The sequence below is a fragment of the Panthera tigris genome, chromosome D4, assembly GCF_018350195.1.
Source record: "Panthera tigris isolate Pti1 chromosome D4, P.tigris_Pti1_mat1.1, whole genome shotgun sequence".
Taxonomy (NCBI): domain Eukaryota; kingdom Metazoa; phylum Chordata; class Mammalia; order Carnivora; family Felidae; genus Panthera; species Panthera tigris.
In genome coordinates, this window is record NC_056672.1 from 33,890,065 (window position 1) to 33,912,517 (window position 22,453).

The 22,453-nt window shown below is 35.8% G+C and overlaps 1 protein-coding gene across 3 annotated transcripts in view; it reads right to left on the bottom strand.

Moving 5' to 3' along the window:
- Window positions 1-22,453, bottom strand: part of PTPRD (protein tyrosine phosphatase receptor type D) — a 521,791-nt gene that overhangs the window by 313,805 nt on the left and 185,533 nt on the right. For all 3 annotated transcript variants that reach the window (XM_042963695.1, XM_042963694.1, XM_042963696.1), the window contains exon 3: window positions 3,165-3,310. In XM_042963695.1, the coding sequence (XP_042819629.1) occupies window positions 3,165-3,310 (146 nt within the window). The remainder of the gene's footprint in view (window positions 1-3,164; window positions 3,311-22,453) is intronic.

The window sequence follows — 22,453 nt, forward strand, 5'->3', positions numbered from 1 at the left end:
AAGGGGAAAGACATGCAGCTACAAATGCAAAGTCTACTGAAAACCATTGACAATGTACTAACGGAAATAGTCTAGTATGTGTATCCAGGGGAATTTGACCCTATTAATTTTGCAAGAGACTTGCTGCTATGATGGATAACTTTCTCAAATTATTCTGTCTTTGAGAGCACATATAGATATGTGGATCCACTCAATAATTGGACTGTAAGGTGAAGACATAATGTGTGCCACCAGAGATAGGGCTGCTCGTTTAAAGTGTTTCATCCTGAACAGTATAGATGAGAAAACCATGAAGAGAAACTGCATAAATCTAATACTTAGGCAGCCAACGAGATGGCTTTCACAACCCAAGAGACTGATGGCATGCATTAATTTTGCCATAAATCATTGCAGTATTTGTTCTAGCTTAGCGTTTTCTGCATTTTTAGGGCTTTCTTGCGGTAAAATGGAGGCTTGCTTCACCGGGCAGAAAATTAATGTACTAAAGAGTAAGCCTGAATTCACTATCATTTTGGACTGTACTCTGAAACAGTTTAGCAGCCCTAGATATTTGTCAGCTAATTCAAGAACTACTTAAAAATGATAATGATGATGATATTGATAAACATGAGTACAAAACTGTGTAGTCCTCTACTTATCTTTTCTATAACTGTACTGTGTTCTTTCAGCTGCTCACTTAGTTCCTGTGCTTTCTGGTTTTAGTGTTTTTGTTTTTGTTTTGTTTTGTTTTGTTTTTGGCATTTCCCTGTGACTAATACTTCCATGTGCCTAAATTATGAACTGAGAATGCCTTATAAATACATTTATTGGGATGCTCAATCCCAGATTTTGTGTGTAAATGTGTTTATGTCAACATATGGAAGAAAGAGATTGGATGTTTTTAAAATATATCCACTTTAAGTACTTTCTGCATTCCACTTAATGTTTTAAATTCACAAAGATAGCCAAAATGTACCACTTCTCAATGCACTATGATTTATTTTCAACTCTATTAAGCATACATTTTAGAATGAATCCACTATGCATCTTGGGAGTAAAAGGTTTCATAGTTACTGCAATCTTAGCCAACTGTGTCATAAGTAAAAATACGTATATACTTATAAACATCTCACAGCTTACTGTAGAGAAAGGCTTAAACATCCTTAATGGCAATTTAAATTTTGATTTTTTTCATTAAGAAATAATTGGCAAATATCACTGTTTAAGGTGTAAGTCATATAACATGATGGTTTAATTTACAAATATGTGAAATGATTACTACAATAGGTTTAATTAATATCCATCATCTTACATCGATACAATAAAAAGAAAAAAATTCTTCCTGTGATAAATCTCAGAATCTACTCTCTTAATCACTTTTGATTAATTGTTTTACTGTGTGCTTACATTTCTGAACTATTTCCTGGAGTTAGACCAATCCTCTTTCAACAAACAACCAATATACTACACATTGGGCTAGTGCTATAATTTCCAATTTGAAAACCTTCTTTAATATCCAGTATCAATTGTATACCTACTCTAGGCCAGACATTGTATTTACAACTGGAGATAGAAGAAGAGAGTTCACTTAGAGTTCTCCCAGACTTTATAAACTAGCAAAACAAAAAAAATGCATATATACTATTCCAGGTTTTAAAGATTCTCAACCCAAGACTCAACACTATTTGATGTAGGTGCTTCATGTAAAAATAATTAATTTTCCTTGGCTGTGTTTATATGACTCTCATTAGGAATTATATAATGAGCAGAGCTCATGCTTTGGAATGTTTACTATTAAATTTAATCTTGGTTACAATATTTTGTCAAGAAGCTATTGTCAACAGGAAGTATGATGTCAAACTCCTCTTTAACAAAAAATGAAATTTCATTTAAACTAAAAAAAAGTACTAAAGATCACATACACACACACACACATCACTTTCTACATGATATAAGAACTATTTCTCAAATCTTAAGATTTTTTAATGTTTAAATCACTGTTGGTATTTGATTTTCAAACAAATGTAATTTTACATTTATCATTTGTAAACTAGAGTGCACATTTCAATTTTTGGAGGTATAATTAATTATACCCTTTATGCATTTGGACCATTTACTGCTCTGTGAAAACTGGTGAAAAATGAGTAAAATGAAAATGTTCTGAATTTTGTACTTGCTATGTTTCTTTTAACTAGAAACGGCCTTTAATTTGCTAACTATTCATTAGGCTATAAAGTATGTCAGAAACTCAGGTAAGAGAAAGTGACTTTTACAATTTGGGGCAGTTTGGAGGTTTTGGTATTTCCTAAGAATCAACCACTCCTCTTTAAGTCTTAAATCTCAGGCATGGTATTGTGTGCTTCTTCCAATTTTCCTCTGCAAATTTCTGTACCATTAATCTCCTTAAAAACACCCAAAATAATATCTGAATTACGCTTCATAACCTTCAACACACTGAGCTTTCCTGAGTAATTTGTTTAATAGGTTTAACTGCAATATCAACCTGATTGGGTATGTTCTTCTAGAGTAGTGCTTAGACTAACACACTGGAGCTAATTTCTCATTTTAGCTTATGGTACTTGTAAAACACAGGTGTGAGGTGTAGTGGACAACTTCATTGGCTGCCCAGTATCCATTCCCCTTCTTCCTTGTTATATGCATCTGATTTCCCTATAGGAAAACATTGTTCCCTCATTCCAAAGCCATAGAGTTGGATGGAACTGACCCCATTCCCAGCAACAGAGGTAGGTTCAGATGAAGTTAAATTAGTTGGCCTGTACCATCCAGTTGTCTATCTATAAGCTTGGCCAGGGACAAGTACATAATTCAATAAGAGCTGATAGCATAGGAAGTTGTCACTCATATTATAGACTTGGCTGTGAGAGGATGTGAGACTCCTATATTGCAATTTTAAGAGGGAACAGTCTGAGGATGAGGCTAACAGATGGATACCAGGAACACTTTGAGCCGGGTACAATTAAATACAAAAGTTAGTCACCTGAACCCCCAAATTCCCTTTTAGAAAGAGTCATTTAGAATTAAGTTTTCCAACACAAGCAACAAAAAGAATGCCGTATCTCAGTGATTATAGCACTTTATATCAAGTAAAACAAGCAAGTAATATACAAACCAAAGATATAGTGGATACATTTCCCCCCAGAGAAACAGAACAATGGACCTAATACCTCAAATCTCTGATTGCTGACTTTCTTTCCTTTTTTGTTCCAGACAATTTTAGGTCTTGGGTCTCCTGTAGCTTGGCAAATGAAAGAGGCAACTCCGCCAGAGACCCCTGTCTGGTCAACAGGAGTTCTTGTAAATCTTGGAGGTGCTGAAATACAAAGAAATAAACATAGCAATTAGATGGAAAATTGAAACACTAAGCATTGTCCTACTGCCATTGCTGTCCCCACAGCCCTCCACCCCAATTAGGCCAATACATATATACATACCTACATGCACACACCTGGATTACAAAATTAGAAAAGCAACTTTTACTTGTAAGGGTAGCTTAAAGGGGAGGGAGGTAACTTTCTGGTCAAGTTATCTGGTAATGCTTTTATTGCTGAAATCTGTATTAAGGCAGAGATCCAATAACATCTGAAAAGCAACATCACACATTAATTTTTATTACCAGTATAAAAAAAATCCAATTTGTCCTCTGTAACAAAATGAGCTCATCAATCAAAGTGAGTAAAATTTTAGCTCTTTGCTTTGATGCTGCTATCAGGGCACTGCCAGAAAGCAGCATTGCCACTGGTAAGCCATTAAAATTAGTGACATTTAAGGGAAATTCTAGGAAATTATAAAGGGACAAGAAATATAGCCCTGAATTAGAAGGTTTGGCAAGAAACAGAAAGAGGGAAAAACGGTAAAGTGACTCTCTAACCCAGATAGTGTGAGCTGCCTTACTTAAAGCTTAACTTCACAATTTATATAAAAGAGGAGCCAAGAAGCCACCAAAGTTATAGCAAAAAGTAAACAAATAAATAAATAAAAATTAAAAAAATAAAACAATACAGTACAAAATAAAATAAACAAAATAAAATAAGGTATTTTTGTAAAAAACCCAAAAGATGTAAACTTAAAGATTCCTAAAGATAAAAGGCCAGAAGTTAGAGACTTTTTAAATGTCTTCCACTTCCTTAAGATATTCCTAACATTCACCCTCCCTCTTCAAAACCTACTTATTATCCATCTTGCATTTCCAGATCCAGAAATCTATTATATGAGAATTTAATAAAACGTAGATGGGCATTTATGCACAAAGATCTTCATTATATCATTAATTTAGCAAAGACTATATAAATACCCTCAATATCAAATAAAATTGGCACTGACAGTGAAATGAACTATAGCATGATGACAGAACATTCTAGAAATAGCCAATGTCATATTGATAAACTTTTTGTAATATGACATGAGAAATACTTATGATTCAATGATAATCCACAAAAGCATCATACAAAATTATATATGAGAGGTATCAGACAATAAAGAAAAATGCACCCCAAAACACAGGACAATGTGTGCTAAAACACTAATGGTGGTTTAGGGGGGAGGTATATTCATTATTTTTCCTACTTTTTCATAGTTTTCTTGCATCCTTGAGTTTTTACAATTCTGTTGCAATTAGAAATTTTTTTTAAGTTTATTTATTTATTTTGAGAGAGAGCGACAACACAAGTGGGAGAGGGGTAGGGAGAGAAGAAGAGAGAGAGAATTCCAAGCAGGGTCTGTGCCATCAGCAAAAAGCCCAATGCAGGGCTCAAACTCATGAACCGTGAGATCATGACCTGAGCTGAAACCTAAGAGTCAGATGCTTAACTAACTGAGCCACCCAGGCACCCCACCCTCTCTCTCTCTCTCTCTCTTTTTTTTTTTTTTGAAATTTTTTAAATTCAAAACCATCTTTTCCATTTCATTTTCTATTTTCTTATCCCATCTACAAATTTTCTCTCTTACTGTTTTTCAGTGAAATTCTATTGAAAAGTGGTTTTAAGTAACTATAGCTAACATTTAATTTGAAAATAATCCTTAAACCTTAAGGAAGAAGAAAACAAGAAAGTTCATCACTGTTTGCTCAACACCATTATTTTCTCTGCCTTGTTTTCATGTTTCCCATGTAATGCTCTTGTTGGCTTAATGGTGTGTTCTGACTCTCATCTTGGTTTTCCTGAAGTCAAGGAAGCCAGACCCACATCCTAGATCTACCATAATGTAGATGTAACATCCTGGGGGCAAAATGCCTAACTTTTCTGTTTCTAAATTATAAAAATATGAAATGTAAAATAAATTATTTTCAGAGATCCCTTCCAATTCTGAGGTTTTCTAGGTTAGTGTATTATCTCCACTAGGAGAGAGAGAACAAAGAATAGGGAGAGTCATGTCTGTAATATTAGTGCTGGGAAAGGAGTCTCTACCTCATCAGCAAATTCAACTTGGTGAGAGTGGAACTGATGGGAACATGGGTCCCTGTTGTTAGAAACAGCACCTCCTGCAACATCTATGGGTAGCAGTACAAACTTGATGATTACTGGAAATGCTGGAAGTAAGGGGTGCTGGACTTCGGCTCGGGTCACATTGGGCTCTGTGCTAATAGTTTGGAGCCTAGAGCCTGCTTTGGATTCTGTCTCCCTCCCTTTCTGCCCCTCCCCTGCTCACACTCTGTCTCTTTCTGAAGAATAAACATGTAAAAAAACTTTAAAAAACCTGCTAGAAATACTTAAAATGTTTTGAAATGACTAACAGTAAGAAGAATTAAAAAAAAAAAAAAAAGAAAACTCTGCACATTGATGTCACTTTTCTGGAAACAAACAAAAATGATATTAGAAGTATTTATATTTTTCATTCTGCTTCTACAAACAATGCAAATTGATAATAACCACACACTTGTCACCATCTAATATGGAAATTATAATTATGCAATTAAAATTCCTAGGGAATTTCCTGGGAAAAATAAAATGTATCTCACTGCTGTATCAAATGCTACAACACTCATTTTGGGAACCTTCCTTTTCAAAGTACATAGCTTAAAAATGTTCCACCCTTAATGAAAATGAATTTTAATAACTGTTTTCTCCTTTAAGTTGTGTTTTGAAATTCCTTGCAAGAATGTGCGAATGAGCTAAAGGGCCATGATATAAAATATCTAGGTACTAATCAGAAATTAAATATATCTAGAATACAGGATGCCATTCTTGCTGTACTGGGTTTTGTTATGCTTGTATGTTTTAAGAGATAGCTTCCTATTTCTCATCACAAAAAAAAAAAAAAAAAAAAAAAGAGGGAAATTTGGAGTTTCTGACACCCTAGAAATAAGCAATAGCTTCTAGAACAAGGGCTTCCTAAATTCTGGAGAGTGGGGTGCTAAGGAGTCAAATTACTGTTAAACACATAAATCTGACTTCTACAAGGAAAGCACAGAAGGCAAATCCCTGTATCAGGGAAGAAATGTGACTACTATCCCAATGTTCAGGTATGTTTCTAACTCATTTTCATTTTCTGTCATACCTGGAAGTCTTCATGCTAATATTCCCAAATATTCAAATCTTCCAGTGATACAACCCCTGGATGTTACTATAAAGATTTTGTTTTAGACAGGAGGTCAGTGAACAAAATTAACCTTTTGAACTGTGGAAAATTTATTAAAATAACCAGTTAGAATCTGCTTCATGTCTGGGACTGTTTCCTTAATCCCTACTAAATGCCACTGCAGTGACTCGGTATTCTTCAAAAAACAAAAACAAACAAAAAAACCCTGAAAAGTCCTTAAATGTATTATTTGAAAATAAGAAATGAAACTGATCACACTGCATTAAAACAAAAGGCATATCAAGTGCTGTACACAGAGACTTTTTTTTTTTTTTAAGACATTAGCTTTCACAGACAAAATCATGATTTTCTTATGGGATCTGATGTGAATGTTTTCTACATTTGCTCACAAAATTCAAACCACAAAAAGGATAAATTCCATCATTCTATGATGCAAAGTTTGGTTTCTAGATACTATAGTAAAATTCCTTCAGTAAGCATGTTTGTTGCATAAATAATCATCTTGGCTGGTCAAATTCTGAGACTGGTGCTGTCAAGTCTAGGCAGCCATCCAAAGGAAAGAAATGAGAAAGAGAGAAGACCAAACCTAATAACTCCAACAAACGCTTGAGGCAAGTAAAAGTTTATTCTCAGAGGGATATAATAGTACACAGCACCACTTCCTCTTTGCTAATATCTCAGCTTAGTAAAAGAAACCAAATGAATCTTCTGCTTTCTTTTGTCATGGATAGTACTCAAATTTAAGTCAGGCTCTGAGGATAGGAAGAGAAGAGAATCTGCATAAAAAGCATAAAACAAAGACTTCTACTAAAACGACACACAACATGACAGCCTCAGGTCTGAATAATCAAAATCCCCATGTTTATCCCATGAGATACACTTGCAAATACACCAAATATTATAGGTGGTGTAAGAAAAAAAAAAAAAGAAATATCAAGAATGTAACGATGGAGACAAAAACATTAAAACTTTACAGTCACCAGTGCGTAGACAGGTGCCCTTCCATTATTGTAGCTAACCGCCATTGCTATCCAACTAAAGCTGCCAGCACTGTGCTTTGCAAATGCATTTCTGCTCAAGCTCCTTTTGACAAGTGAAGAGTATGACCTTTTATTAAACTAATGCTGGGCGCTGCAGAGGTCAAATTACTATTAAACCCAGAAAGTCTATTTTCTAAATGGAAAACAGAAAAGCTAAACATGCATATGAGTCAGAACAGAGGCATGGCTGACATTCTAGAAAGCCTCTGCCATGCTCACTTGCTGTTTTCAAAGACGATGCATTCTCAGGATGCAGACATTAGCTCTAAAAATCTAGTAGATTATTCTTGCCTGCACAAATCAAGAGGAGTCACAAACTGCTGACTGATTTTTGCTTCCAAGAGGTTAGTTTGTTTCTTGATAAATATAACCAATCCACAGTATCTTTGCACTTAATGATTGTTAATATTTTGATGCCATATCAGGTTTCAAGTTGCTAGGCTCTCTGAAGACAAGGTGATAAGTCCAATGAACACTTTTGGTTATTAAATTAAGGGGACAGACCCTACCAAGACCAGTTAGCTACCTTTGACCAACTTTAACAACGTGCTCTATCAAGGACAAAATTCTCCCATTAGTACACTATATTAGATAGAGCTAGACATTAATGGGGGAGAACCACTGAAATCTACTAGTAACATCCATGCAAGAAAGGAATTTATGAGAAATTCTTAAAGGTTAAGAAGACAACTCATATTTGCAGTAACTTGATTGGCCAACTGAGAATAACTTAAAACCGATTCACAGAAAGGACTACACACTACAAAAGTGAAGGGAAGAAATGACGGTGCCATTTGTCTAATTTAATTCTAATGAATAAGCCGCTTCTGCAGACATCAAGGAAATATGACGAATGAGGAGCAAAACTAACAGCATGTAACTAATTGGCTTTGTTTCTTTCAACTGATTAACATTTCCTTAAATAGAGACTTCCGTTCTTAAAGGGGTGTTTGTCATAATAACATATTTAAAATCTTGAAAGGGGAAGGTTAAATGATGTTATTTAATCACACTAAGGGAAAGAATCAGGGAATATTCAGTAGGAATGAATAGGTAGTTCTGTCCTTAAAAATCTGCCTCCTCCCAAAAAAGTGTCTGTAGAATTCATGAGACTATCAAATGAACTCATCCTGTTTTTTCTTTCTTTGGAAGTAACAGGGTGAGGGCTCTGAAGAGAAGCTCAGGAGCAGGGTCTCTGGGGTTGAGTGAGAAATGCAGAGCATAGCAGGCAAGTCAGGGTGGTTCTAAGGGTAATGGCCAGGTCTGAAGGTATAGGGGCAGAAGAGCTATTGAGGCTTTATGTTCCCTTCCTGCCACAACACATTCATTACCACTGCCCCAAGCACAGAGAGTGGCTAGAATTTAGTGGATAATGAATTCCCTGTTAGGATTCATTTGATCCTTACTGGGCAGGATATATAGGGAAGAAAGTATGGCTGACATACCAGCAAAACCACATGGGTACATGACAAGAAAAGAGCAAGGTTCCAAAGTTGATGCATAGCTTCAAGGAAGGCAGAACTGTGGCACACGCCAGCCTGGATTGGTTTCTATGGCAGAGATGTTCTATGTAAACTGGGGTCTGTGGGGACATCTAGCCTATCACACGGGATCTGAACAGGGTCACATCTGATACCCATGGACAGGATAGACCTTCAACATCAAATAGACTTTGTTTGAGTCATCAATGATACTGTTTTTCAATCTTATAGCCTTAAAACTTGACTTAAGAAACACTACACTTCAAGATGGGATAAAGAAATAACTAATCTTTAGTAAAACCCATGCAATGGACTAAATGTTTTATAGATCTCACATGCAATGTTTTCCACAGTCCTGCAAAATAATATCATTTTTCTTATTTTATACAATTATAGAAAGCTGTATAGTACTATAAAACTTTGGAAGGAAAAAAATGAAGGAGGGAGAAAAGGGAAAAAGAAAGAAAGGAAGGTTCACTGAGGTTATGAGTGAGTCATGAACTTTTGATCTAACTGTGAAACTCCAATATTCTTACTATGCCAAATTAGAAGATGGGAAATTACAATGAAAATGCATAGGCAATATGGTATAGCTCAATTTATTGTATATTTTCAAATCTGTTTTAATTATTAAATGTATACAGAATGCTTTCCCAAGGGTTTAGTAAGTATTTTGTGCTGTATTACACCAACTGTTTTTCACTTGTTAAGTGGAAAAGCTCACTCAGAAGGCCTACTGAAATTATTCTTCTAATTTCCAGAAGCCAATTTAAATCAAGGATAAATTAAGTATGATGCCTACTCAACAGACAAAAATCAATGACACAAATTTCATAAACAGATCATGTAAGTTCCAAGGTTAGTATGGTAGAATATTTTTGTATCATTCAATGTATACATTAAATCTGTTCATGATGGATAAAGACAAGTATCCTACTGACGTTCTTCACATCAGTTTCCCCTTTTCCTTTCCAGAGCATTGCAGTGACATATTCTATGCATGTCTACACCATTAATTTTATTAGGGCTTCAAACTTCAGTTCTTTGAAAATGACCCTAAAAGCATTCTTCCATTGAGTAAACAGATGTCCATGCCTCTGTATAACTATCAATATTTAAGTTGAGAGAGGATTAATATATATATATAGACAAAATAGAGAGAGAAAAGGAAAAGGAGGAAAAAAGGAAGAAGGACAAGAAGAAATTTGATTTAATGGAAAGATATCTTGAAACATTCCTCAATGCCAAGTCCTCATTTCTAACCACTTGAAAGATTGCCTAGCAGCATCCCAGAATCATTATTGTGGAAACACACCATTGCCATCTGCCTTCCTAATCCTCCCTCTCTTCCTGTTTCTATTTTTATCTGTGGCACTCCCACCTTCCAAACACCCAACCTTGCAGCCCTGACCTCTTCTTTGTCTTGTTATCCTGCACCCCACTACATTCAGTTATTAAGTCCTATAGATTCTGCTTCTACTACGTCTCCTCTTTTTTTCATATCCAGTAACAACAACCATAATTCTCCTTCAAAGATGGATATCAGAATCCTTTGGGAGCCTCAAACAAACAAACAAACAAACAAACAAAAACTATAGGTGCTCAGACTCCACTTTAGACCAACTAAAATAGAAAATCAGTGGGTAGGGCTGTGTAATTAATTTCCAGAGGACTCCAATGTTCAGCCAGGTTTGAGAATCACTTAACAATATCATCATACCTGAACTTTTCCATCTGGTCTCCCTCACTTCAGGTATTTATTGCTACAATCAATATCACACATTACTGTTAAACGTTCTTTTCCTTTCCCTTCTTGTTCTTTGAGGTTTTTAAAAATGCATCTACGATTAAAGCTCTTTTCCACTCAAAAGAAACACACAAATAAGTAAGTTTTAATAGCTTACCACTGTCAAATAAAACCAGCAATTTTGTTTGTCCTTTAAGATTTTTCAAAGCTGCTACCAACTTATTTTCCCAAGTATGTTTCTACCTTTGACCATCAAGAACCTAAAATCCCCTGCCTTAATGCCCTGGTATATGCCATTCCCTTGTACAGAATGTTTTCTCCCACATGTTTAAATTTATAGAATTTATCCATTTTCAGTCCCACTAAATATCTTGAAGCCTTCTTTGAGCCTCCCATCTGGATGAAATCCAGTATTCTTTTATCTCTTATCACAGTTTTGGTTTCTCTCTTATGTGTTAGAACCATCTATATTTTATTATAGCTATTTAGTCTCATGTATTTCTCTCTCTTCACATTAATCGCACTTTGAAAGAAGCATTTGTGACCTGGCCATCTCTGAAATCCCATAATTCCTAATTGCACCTGGCACATAGTAGATGTTCACTGCATATACAAACTCGGTATTAAGGCTCTCCAAGGCACTTGGAGTGCCACAAGAAGAAATAGAAATCCTTTGCTATACACTTATGAGTATTTAGGATGGATACTAATATTGTAAACATGATTACTGTGCCTCTATTTGAAGTACATTTGCTTACAGAATCATAAATTAGCTGCAGAATGCAAACTTTATGTAATACACATTGATACTGCAAAACACTGATGTGACATGGTAAGACTGATGGAACCATACCAGGCCCTGAGTTGGCAAAACGTAGCATGGTCAAATAGCACATTCATGTGTCTACCTTAGGACTGATTTCTGATGAAGTCTAACAATGCAATGAATCTCATCTCTTTTATGAATTTATTCTACCTCATTGCTACCACAAAGTTATCCTTCTCCCTGCCTCTTTTTGCACTTTTCATTTTTAATTAAAATGACCTTATCTATTATACATAATAATATGTTCATTATACATAAATTAGAAAACATAAATTAAAAGAAAATTTAAAACATTCTAATGGTTATCACCTTGATGAATAGCTTTTAAGAATTATTCTATGCCCATTTAATATTTAATAATTTTTACAAAAAAGAGGCTACACTATACTTTTTTAAGAGCCTGCATTTTACTTAGAACATATTTTGAATATCTTTTTCTCACCAAGTATTTAAATTGAATGTCATTTTTATATTATGAAGTAGATAGATATATTTTAAATTACTATTAAGCATTTAGATTGTTTATAATTTTTCAGTATTCTAAAAAATGTTTCTTTTTTAAATTTGTTTAATGTTTATTTATTTTTGAGAGAGAGACAGAGACAGAGTGTGAGCCAGGGAGCGGCAGAGAGAGACAGACACAGAATCTGAAGCAGGCTCCAGGCTCTGAGCTGTCAGCACAGAGCCTGACGCAGGGCTCGAACCTACAAACTGTGATATCATGACCTGAGCCGAAGTCGGATACTTAACCGACTGAGCCACCCAGGCACCCCTCTAAAAAATGTTTCAATGATTATTCTTATCATTATATCCTTGCACATATATGTAATCCCTATATATGATTCATCCCTACCTGTAAAATTTCAATACGGGTGATGCATTCCTACATACAAAAACTATTAGATCAAAATATTCTTTGCTTTCAAGACTTCTTATACATTTTAGAATAACTCATATATTCACATGAAAAATATATTTCAGAATGTCCAATTACCAAGACTACTGATAAAGCTGAAAATTATCACTTTGTCACTGGCCAAATTTTTATCCCTTTGAGCTATCAACAGGAGAGATAAAAGTATAGGTCAGAGAGTGCCAGTTGTGAGGAAGCAACCAGATAATCTACCTCACCAAAAAAGAATCATCTTCAAATACTCCTCAAGTCCTGCCTTTTCAATTTCTCCTAGGTTCAATGGAGTGTAAGGTAAATACTCAGTGGTGAAGATGTATAGATCAATGAAGAAAAAGGAAAAGGATGATGACAAAGTATCTATAAAATAGAGTTATGGAGAATAGTATATAAATGCTTTGGGAGATAATTTTCAACTTAAAAAGGTTGAAGTTCATTTTAGTTTTTCCAATTTTTTTTTAATCTTGTAGAGATGAAAGTACACATGAACTGGTCTATTTACAGCAGTTAAATAAATTTCTAGTTTGTCCTATGTCAAGATATATTAATACCTAGTCATAAACACTTGTTTGATAGCAGTAAAAGTTGCATGGCCTCACCACTGCAACTTTTTTTTCTTTTTTAACATACAGCCATGAGATATTATGACCAAAACAAACAATCCTCTATATTCACTGTGTCTGGGCCATAAAACTTCTCTGAACTATTGACACGCTCAGTAAGACTCACCATCTGTTTTGGTGTAAGACACTCAGAGTAACCACTGGTTTAGTGACATAAATTTCAGAAAGGCTGCCAGTGGTCTTGAATCACTCTTAGATACAATCTGTAAAGCCATTCTTACCCATTCCCTATGCCAGAGTAATGCATTCTTAATGAAAACATGTTATAAGCAGCACCATTTAGATATTTACTCAACATTTTCTACTTTAGGCCTCCGGGTTTGCTTACCACCTACTTATGCATTCAAAATACACAGACCGCGCATCCGTTTTCCTTCAATAGAGTGATAAAAGCTTTTATGCTGAAACAGATGAAAAGTCCTGCAATCTTCCAGGCTCATTCAGGAAAATGTAGGAAGTGACACAATATTTATTGGCTTTTTTCATATTCCCTCTAAATGGTAATATACTCACAAGCCTATTTAACACACTGTATTTGACAAAAAAAAAAAAAAAAAAAAAGAAACTACACCAACCCTTTAGCATCTTTTTATAGAATTAGTTTTCAAAGCAGATTCATTTACATCATTCACTGCTAATTTACTCATTAATCACAATTTATCACATCAGATGTGCTGATCATCATTAAAAGTAATCATTTATTTTTCATTCTAACCCATTGCTTATCATGTACCTGCAAATTGGATCACACAGGAAAGGTAATTGGCTTATTTGAAAAAGAACATGAGCACAGATATAATTGAAGTGTCAAAGAAAGAAAAATAAAAGATAAAACATTGGCAGTTTCCCTCGATTTTTCCCCAATTTTATGTTACCAAACTCTGGAATATGGATCCTATTACTTCCCTCCTAAGAAATTTCCAATATATCAGTTACATAAATGATGTCTTATTATGTCCTCAGAGGAATGAGACTGATGCTGTGCTGGCTTCACTTTAGACACCAGTAGCAAACCAATGCCACGAAGAGAAGATCTTCTGATACCAATGGAAGTGCTTTGAGCCAATATGGGATACTGTGTGCAACTCTTGCCTTCCAACCAAAGTGAGGTGTTACTACAACTAGCAAAAGACTGGATCCTTTCTTGCAAGATAGATTCATCTTCCAGGAATAAAGGGACTGTAAGTTGGAATCTATCCCTTTCACACTGCTAAATTAGCAAACTACTTTAGGAAATAAAAGTAATTAAAATATGCCCAAGTGGCTGTAACAAGGAAGGAGTGTATGCGCATGCACATGGGCACACTTTCAGTGAATAGTGAAACAGATTACTAAATGATGTTCAAATGTATTTACTAGAGAAATGTAGAGGCATTATCATAAGAAAACCTTGTTAACAGACAAAATAGCATCTCTTTATTTATATACTGTATTGATATGTTACAAAAATGTTTTGTCTAGAATAGAATATTGTAGAAAAAATGGAGTTTTTATTACACAGGAAATAATTATAAAATATAGCTTTATAATAAATGGGATAGCATTTCCTAAAGAAAGTCTATAATTAATATTATCTTCTAAATGAATAATGATTTTAAAATGCTTCCAATAAAGAAGCATTTAAAGATTTCATTATTTAAAAATATTTCTTTGGTATTCAATGTTTTATTTTAAAACATTGTTGTTTTAGACCGAAGTAATGGTTTTAAAAATACATTTGAAAAATGCCCAGCATTATCACATTTAGCCCAATACTTTGCTAGAGATCATAATATTCTTCTAAGTTTCTAAGACTTATGTCATAGCTTCATTTTGTGTAATACATAGCATAGTGTAGGCATTCAACACCTTTTTTAAAAAGGCACAATTATTTTGTTCAGATGAATATTTTACATATGCATCTATGTCCTTCCACATATTTTCCACTAAATTTAGATTTTTTTTTTAGTCCACATCTCTGTAGACCTAAAGCCAAAAAGGTATTTGGCAGTGATTTGCAGGATTCTAAATATTCTCATTCAATATTAGGGAACTATTAGAACCAATAACATTTTGTAGGATATTAAAAATACTCATTTTCTGGTATTCTTCCAAGTGAACACATGTAGCAAGCAAAAGAATGGCATTTATTGTGCATATTAAATCCATCCTTTCTAAAATAAAATTGAATTATTTTTTAGTGTCAAGAGAAAGAATCTACATTCATGGAACACAAGCTGGGGAAAGTGGTCCATAAGATGTCTCACTGAGATTAATCTTGCTAACCATGATTGAGCTCTGCATTCTCGAAGAGTAGCCCGTCACCCACCCATTCTCAAATTCTACCCAGTGAGCTATTTGGGGGTACAAAAGATGGAAAGCATGACAACTGGTTTATGCTAGGGCTGTGAAGTCATGTACAAGCAGGCAAGGATAATAATAGATGATCACCCAGGGCCGTGGAGTGGCCCTGTCCACACAGAAAATTCAAGTTGACATTAATTGGATCCTGGCACAGAGAGGATAGGGTATGATTCCTTGGTTTGTAGATGAAAATAAACCTTTAAAGAACTTTAATAAAATGAGCCTGGATGGAACAAAGTAGAATGCTATAATCTAATTCTTGCTCTTTCTTTTTTTTTTTTTTTTCAGCTATGTCTCCGTAAAATAACCCTATCAGCATTTCCATGACAGCATGTTAAATCTGAGGAGGAAATGTCTCATTCTTGCCGCCTGTGAACTGAAACACATACAGATTTAGAAAGCCAACAAGAGGAGGGGGAAGGGTCCTCTTTTTTTCCCTGTCCTCATTGAAATCTGTTATGCTCCGGCCAATCCTTTTGTTCCCATTTTCTCTAATAGCATCAGATTTATCTACACAAAGACCCATCCTTTGGTAAGAGAATTTCGGTAGCACTTGAACCTTGACACAAGGTGACACTACTCAAATAGTCTGGAAACATTTTCAGTTGGATGAGTTTTCCAGTATCAAGTCCCTAATTTGTATCCCTGGGCAGTGCAGACCCTGGTACCAGCTGAATGCCTTGCAGTTTATGCATGCTTTTCTAGGGAAACACATTATCTGAGCCCCAGGAATACGGGAGGCATTCCAAAACAGCACAGACAGGGAGGACCTTTATTTGCCAACTAACTTTTTCCCCTATTCTCTAATTTACAGCTCAGGGTATTAAGAAAACAAAGGGTTTTCCCACACAGAAATAACCTTTTTGAAAAACCTGCAGACGAGGTTTTAATTACACTATTTACCAATATAGACTGCGTGCAGAAATAAACTGAAGTGTTACTTGTGGTGTCTTGCTTTTTTTTTTTTTTCCTAATTTAACTGTTGCAAGTAACATTACAGCAATTTAAGTTAGTTTTGTGACAAATTATTTGGACAGTTATTTTAGAAAGAAAATCAACCAATAATTACTGCCCTGGCAACATGGCTATTGTTCAGAGCAAAACAGAAGCTGTGGCTGACAGCTGATGGGCCCAGCCCCCTGCTATCTTCAGAATACATTTGCAGATACGCAAAGCCTCTTGCCAGACCCAAGCATGCAGTAGCCACCCTTTCATCCATCAGGGCCACACTGGTCATCTCATGCTGACTATAATAAAATGACACCATTTTAGGACCTCCTGCAAGGCTGGACCTAGCTTTAGATGGGAAAAAATATTGTATTAGTTATTAATGATTCCAATTACGCAATGATATTGGCCTGCTCTACACCATTCTAAAATATCAGTGTATAACACATGCACATTTTTAGAAACATGCCCCAAAGTGTTTTTGTTAATGATCGCGTCATTACGAAAAAGAAGAAAAATGCTTCCCTTGTATTTGTGTAACAGGAGCATTTGTGAATCTATGCCAGGCCACATATGTGAGAATCTGGATGAACTTAATCTTCCAGAATTAGAAAAAGAGCCTGTAGATTATCCTGGGATAAACCCTGATTCAGTGACAAATGAAAAGATAAAACCTCCAGGATGCCAAAAGTTGAGTGATGCGTGCTACTTCTTTCCCTGAATCATCATATAACCTAATCATAGTCACTAATTTAATCAAAGGAAATGGTGCTTTAAAGCTCTTTGCAGCACCTTTGTGAACTTTTAGTATCTGAAGTCTTTGGAAACCTAGTGAGAGTCAAAGTTGCTTCTTGAGGTAGATCTAAAAATGCCATGAAATAGATCTTTTTTTTCAGGGCTGTTGTTTCAGAGGGAAAAAGATAAAAGAGGAAGCTAAAGGGATGGACTGTAATTAATAGTTAAATATGTATCAGTTACTCCAATTCACTAAATAAATGTCCTTTGGGGTTGTCAGATTGTTTTTCCGACGCAAAATAAACAGAGAAAGACAACACCAGTGTTCAGAATCTGCGAAGCAAAGCAATCACAAACACTTATGCTTAAGAGCCTGAACTAAATGAAAACCATTTGGGAAAATGGTCATTATTTTTTAAAGGGTCAATATGAAGTCTCTGCCTTCCTATACCATCCAGCCGAAGGTTTCAGCTGTGAAACTGTTCTTACCAGTTCCCTGAAGTATCTCCCACACTGCATGTTTGCCTTAAGGTCCCCAGTAAGTCCTAGAGTATACTTTCTCCCTTCCCATGCTGAAGGGTTGAGCCTCACCTGAGAAAATCACAGCCTTGTGTGGGCTACTGCCATTGAAAATTCATGGTCTAAGGCTCAACAGGACCCTGTGTCATCTATCAATCATCTGCCCACCCTGTGCTGCTCTCCAGAAGTCTGCCCTGTGTCGACTTCTCACCTCCAAGAGATCGATGCCCTTGCTCCTACTTCAACGGGGAAAATAATGCCATCCAGCATAAACTTGCTGGCAGCCACATCCTATCTGCTGTACAAGAACTTTTAACTTGGAAGCCATTTTTCCCTTCAGTTTATCCTGTTCCACACCAATTGCTTCTCTTGTTTTTTTTATTCTCTTTCACCATCTTGAGCATCCGTTGTCCCCTCTCTGTACATAATCAACATCTTTACTCTGTCCCTCATAGTCCCTTCCCTTTTGAACAGGGACTCCCACAACTGGTATTTTGGGTCAGATTCTTTATTTATTGAACTGACCTGTGCATCATAGGGGGTTTAGCACATCCCTGGCCTCTACCACTGGATGCCAGGAACACTCCCTCCCCCAACTGTGACAAGGAAACATTGCCAAATGACTCCTGGGAGGACATTCTACGGTTTAGCACCAGAAAAGTCACATCCTAGTTATTCCCACAGTCCCTGGAAAACTGGGATAGTCGGTTATCCCAGCTCATGCCTTGTCAATTACTCCCTACTCAGTACTTCTGTTTCTTTTAACCATTGCTGCACATTTCACACTGCTTATAAATGCTTGTTCATCTTCTCTGTCTCCTGCGAGACTGTGAGACAACAAAAGGAATGACCTGTGGCAGGCACTCCTCTAATACTAAAACTCTAACCAAGAATTATGCCTCCACTGAAGTGTATTGAGTTATCAGTGATTGGATGATCTTCAGGTATACAACCAAAGTATTTAATTTTTTTTAATAATCTATGAATATAAGCCAGTGTGTGTGTGTGTGTGTGTGTGTGTGTGTGTGTGTATCCATATACACATATATATGTCCATATACAAAGGTTGTGTGTGTATATATATATATATATATACACATACATACACACACACACACACACACACACACCCAAAGATTTTATTCCTTCTATCAAACACTGCTGGTAAAAATAAATTTAATACTTGAACATGGCAATTGGTCTCCCTTCCTATATATGAAAACCTATATTTGGATTTTAGCTATATGAATGAAATATTATTCAAGACCATTAACGTGCCTGGTCTGTACTGGCTTCTCAAGTTGATCCTAATATGTAGTATTATTAGCTCTTTCTTTCTCGCATTTGTTTTCCCTGATGGATATCCCTCCCTATTATCTTAGTCTTTCTCGCAAATTGTTGTGGGTTTGTGTGTGTGTGTGTGTGTGTGTGTGTGGTGTTTGTTTGTGTAAGTTTTTAAGCAAAATAATTTCATATGTTAACACATATGGCAATATGAATTTAAGACTCCTAAACGTAACTTTGAAATGTAATTGGAATTAGATTAATAAATAGCAAACAATGAAAATAAAAATAAATTATCAATAGTTAAAAAAAAAGGTAAAGATGAGAACACCTGTTTATCACCAAGTGATAAATGCAGATGAGTTGAGAAAATACTCCACTCTCTCGTTATCCAAAAGTACATGGGGCGTTTTATATGTAAGGTGATTTCACATGTGCTGTTTTCCCTATGGGATCTAAATGATCTACAAATGCAATCTCTGCTTCCCTCCCCTGCCTCGCTGGGAAAATGTATTTTATAACTGTGGATAGAATACGGATTTTAATGGCAGAAAGACTAAGGTGACTTTTTGGCCAGAATTTAGGTTAAAATCACAAAGCACGCAATACCACAATTTGCTTTTAAGTATACAGTGACCATTCACCTCTGCCCCCAAATTATAAAAAGCATTTTCCAGAAATAGTGTCCTTTGTTTTCTCTACATTAGATACTGACCTAAACTTAAAATTTTAAGCAATAAGAATATAAATATGAAAGTGTACACAGAAAAACATAAAGATGATGAAAAAGCTTTGAAAAAGTCACTTGTGAATGAGCAGATATATTTCAGCCACTACCAAATGACCCTGGAAATGCCATATACATGAACTTTATTTTACAGTTTTCACATTTCTTTTGTTCCCTCGAGCATGACACTCTTACATTGCATGGCACTCTTGCAATTATTATTTTTTCCCTTTTTTAATATCTCTTTCACCCATCTTTTTTATATTACCGCGTCTTTGACAGGACCTGCTCATCTCTTTTTTTTAATGTTTATTTTGTTTTTGCTAAGGCACGTGCGCCTATGGGCTCAAGCGGGGGAGGGGCCAACGGGGAGGAGGGGCGGGCACAGAGGATCTGAAGGGCTCTGTCTGTACAGGTAGCAGAAGTCCCATACAGGGCTGGAAATCTCGGACCTGAGCCAAAGTCAGACAATCAACCGACTGAGCCACCCAGGTGCCCGAAGGATTTGTTCATCTCTTCACTAGCTTTATTAAAAAAAAGACTCCTTACTTCTGGTCTTCCCAAACACACCAAATCCGTTTAACTGAAAGAGCTGTTCAATGAACAGGCAGTTGCAATCTGGCCAAGATCCTGCTCAAGCATCTTCAATGGTTCCCTACTATTGCCTACTTAACACAGGGCAGCAAACTCTGCTGAAAGAATTAATTAAACATAGTGGATAAGACCTTGTATGTTAGGTCTCTGGTCTACCTGAAATGACCTCAATTTTCACTATTCACAAACATGTCAGACTCAAAGACTTTTCTGAAAACATAACTGCATCACATAATTGGATGCTCAACCAACTGAGTCACTTAGGCACCCCTATAATTCTAGATTTTTATGATATTTGTCAGCTTTCAATGAAAATTACAAATTATGATTTATTTTCTTATTCTAAATAACAACTGACTGTTGACTCTAATAGTGTATTTATAATTTTAAATTATTTTTCTGCAAGAGAGCTTACAAACTTGTATAAGCTTAGGGCATCCAGACTCCTGATCCACCCTTAATCTTGGTCATGGTATTTGAAAATACCATGTAGAGCCACCTACAACAGAATCACCTTTTGTTGCTTGTTCAAAATCCATCCCCAATGCTCTCTCCTGCGTGAGGTCTTTTCTGACGCCTGTCAAGTATGGCACACCTTCTCTCAGAGCTAGAAGCAGATTTGCCTTGACCTTAATGAAGCTTTAGCTTCAGGGGATGCCTGGATGGCTCAGTTGGTTAAGTGTCTGCCTTCGGCTCAGGTCATGATCTCACCGGTCCCAAGTTTGAGCCCTGCGTCAGGCTCTGTGCTGACAGTTTAGAGTCTGGATGGAGCCTGTTTCAGATTCTGTGTCTCTCTCTCTGTCTCTGTCTCTCCCCCACTTGCACTGTCTCTCAAAAATAAATAAATACTGGGGAAAAAAAAAGAAACAAAGCTTTAGCTTTGGGGTCCTCCAAACTCATAGGCCCCATATTTCATCACATCACACTGGCATGGTCAAATGCTTGTAAAATTTGTGATGGTAAATGATTTCACTCCCAATCACTTTAACATTATTCATACTTCTCTTCCTGCAGAGTAGTGTTCTGGGAATCCAGGAAGGGAAGTTAAAAGAGGGTATATTTAGTTTGGATTTAGCATAATATACTTATGTGGTTCACAGTTCAATTACCACTATTGATCTGCTTTAGGAACAATTCCTAAGTCTACTCCTATTGCCCACCTCAATTCATCCAGCTTCTTTTCTGAGGACACCAGTGACAAACTCGTTGATGCTTGTCATAAATTCAAAAATATTATGACCTGTCACTGTGGAAGAAAACTGGGATGCCTGGGATAGCTATATATCACAGAAATTATCACATTACCAGTAAAAAGTCATAAAGCTGATGAATGGTTTTTGAACTATCAATTGAAAAATAAACTTTCATCAACATTGCTATAAGGAAGAACTTTACCTAATTTTGAGCTATTTTTCTATTTTCCTTATGGGAAATATTATAAAATTGCCATGTGAAAAAGCAATGAAAAATTATAACTGAAAAAAATTAGAGTTATGGCAGGGAGCTAATAAATATACTGTATATATTTCTGGATTTTTAAATAATTTTTATACTTATTTCTTTTGAGAGAGAGAGAGAGCAGGAGAGATGCAGAGAGAAGGAGAAAGAGACAATACCAAGCAGGCTCCACGCTGTCAGTGCAGAACCCGTCTCAGGGCTCGAACCCACAAACCGTGAGATCATGACCTGAGCGAAAACCAAGACTTGGATGCTCAACCAACTGAATCACTCAGGCACCCCTATATTTCTAGATTTTTTATGATGTTTGTCAGCTTTCCATGAAAATTACAAATTATGATTTATTTTCTTATTCTAAATAACTGTTGACTCTAATAGTGTATTTATAATTTTTGAATTATTTTTCTGCAAGAGAGCTTACCCACTTGTACAAGCTTAGGGCATCCAGACTCCTGATCACCCTTGATCTTGGTCTTGAAAATTCTTTACATAATATCAAATTCTGTGCTTTTATCTCCTCTCTCCTCAAAAACTATATACTGCAGAAGTTAAGTGCACATTTATTACTAAGCTTTATATACCCTGCAGAAATAAGCACATGAGATTAAAAAAAAAAAAAAGAAAGAAAGCACAAAGCAGTTTCTCATTAATGGTCTATTACAGTGAAATGACTTATTTCCATGA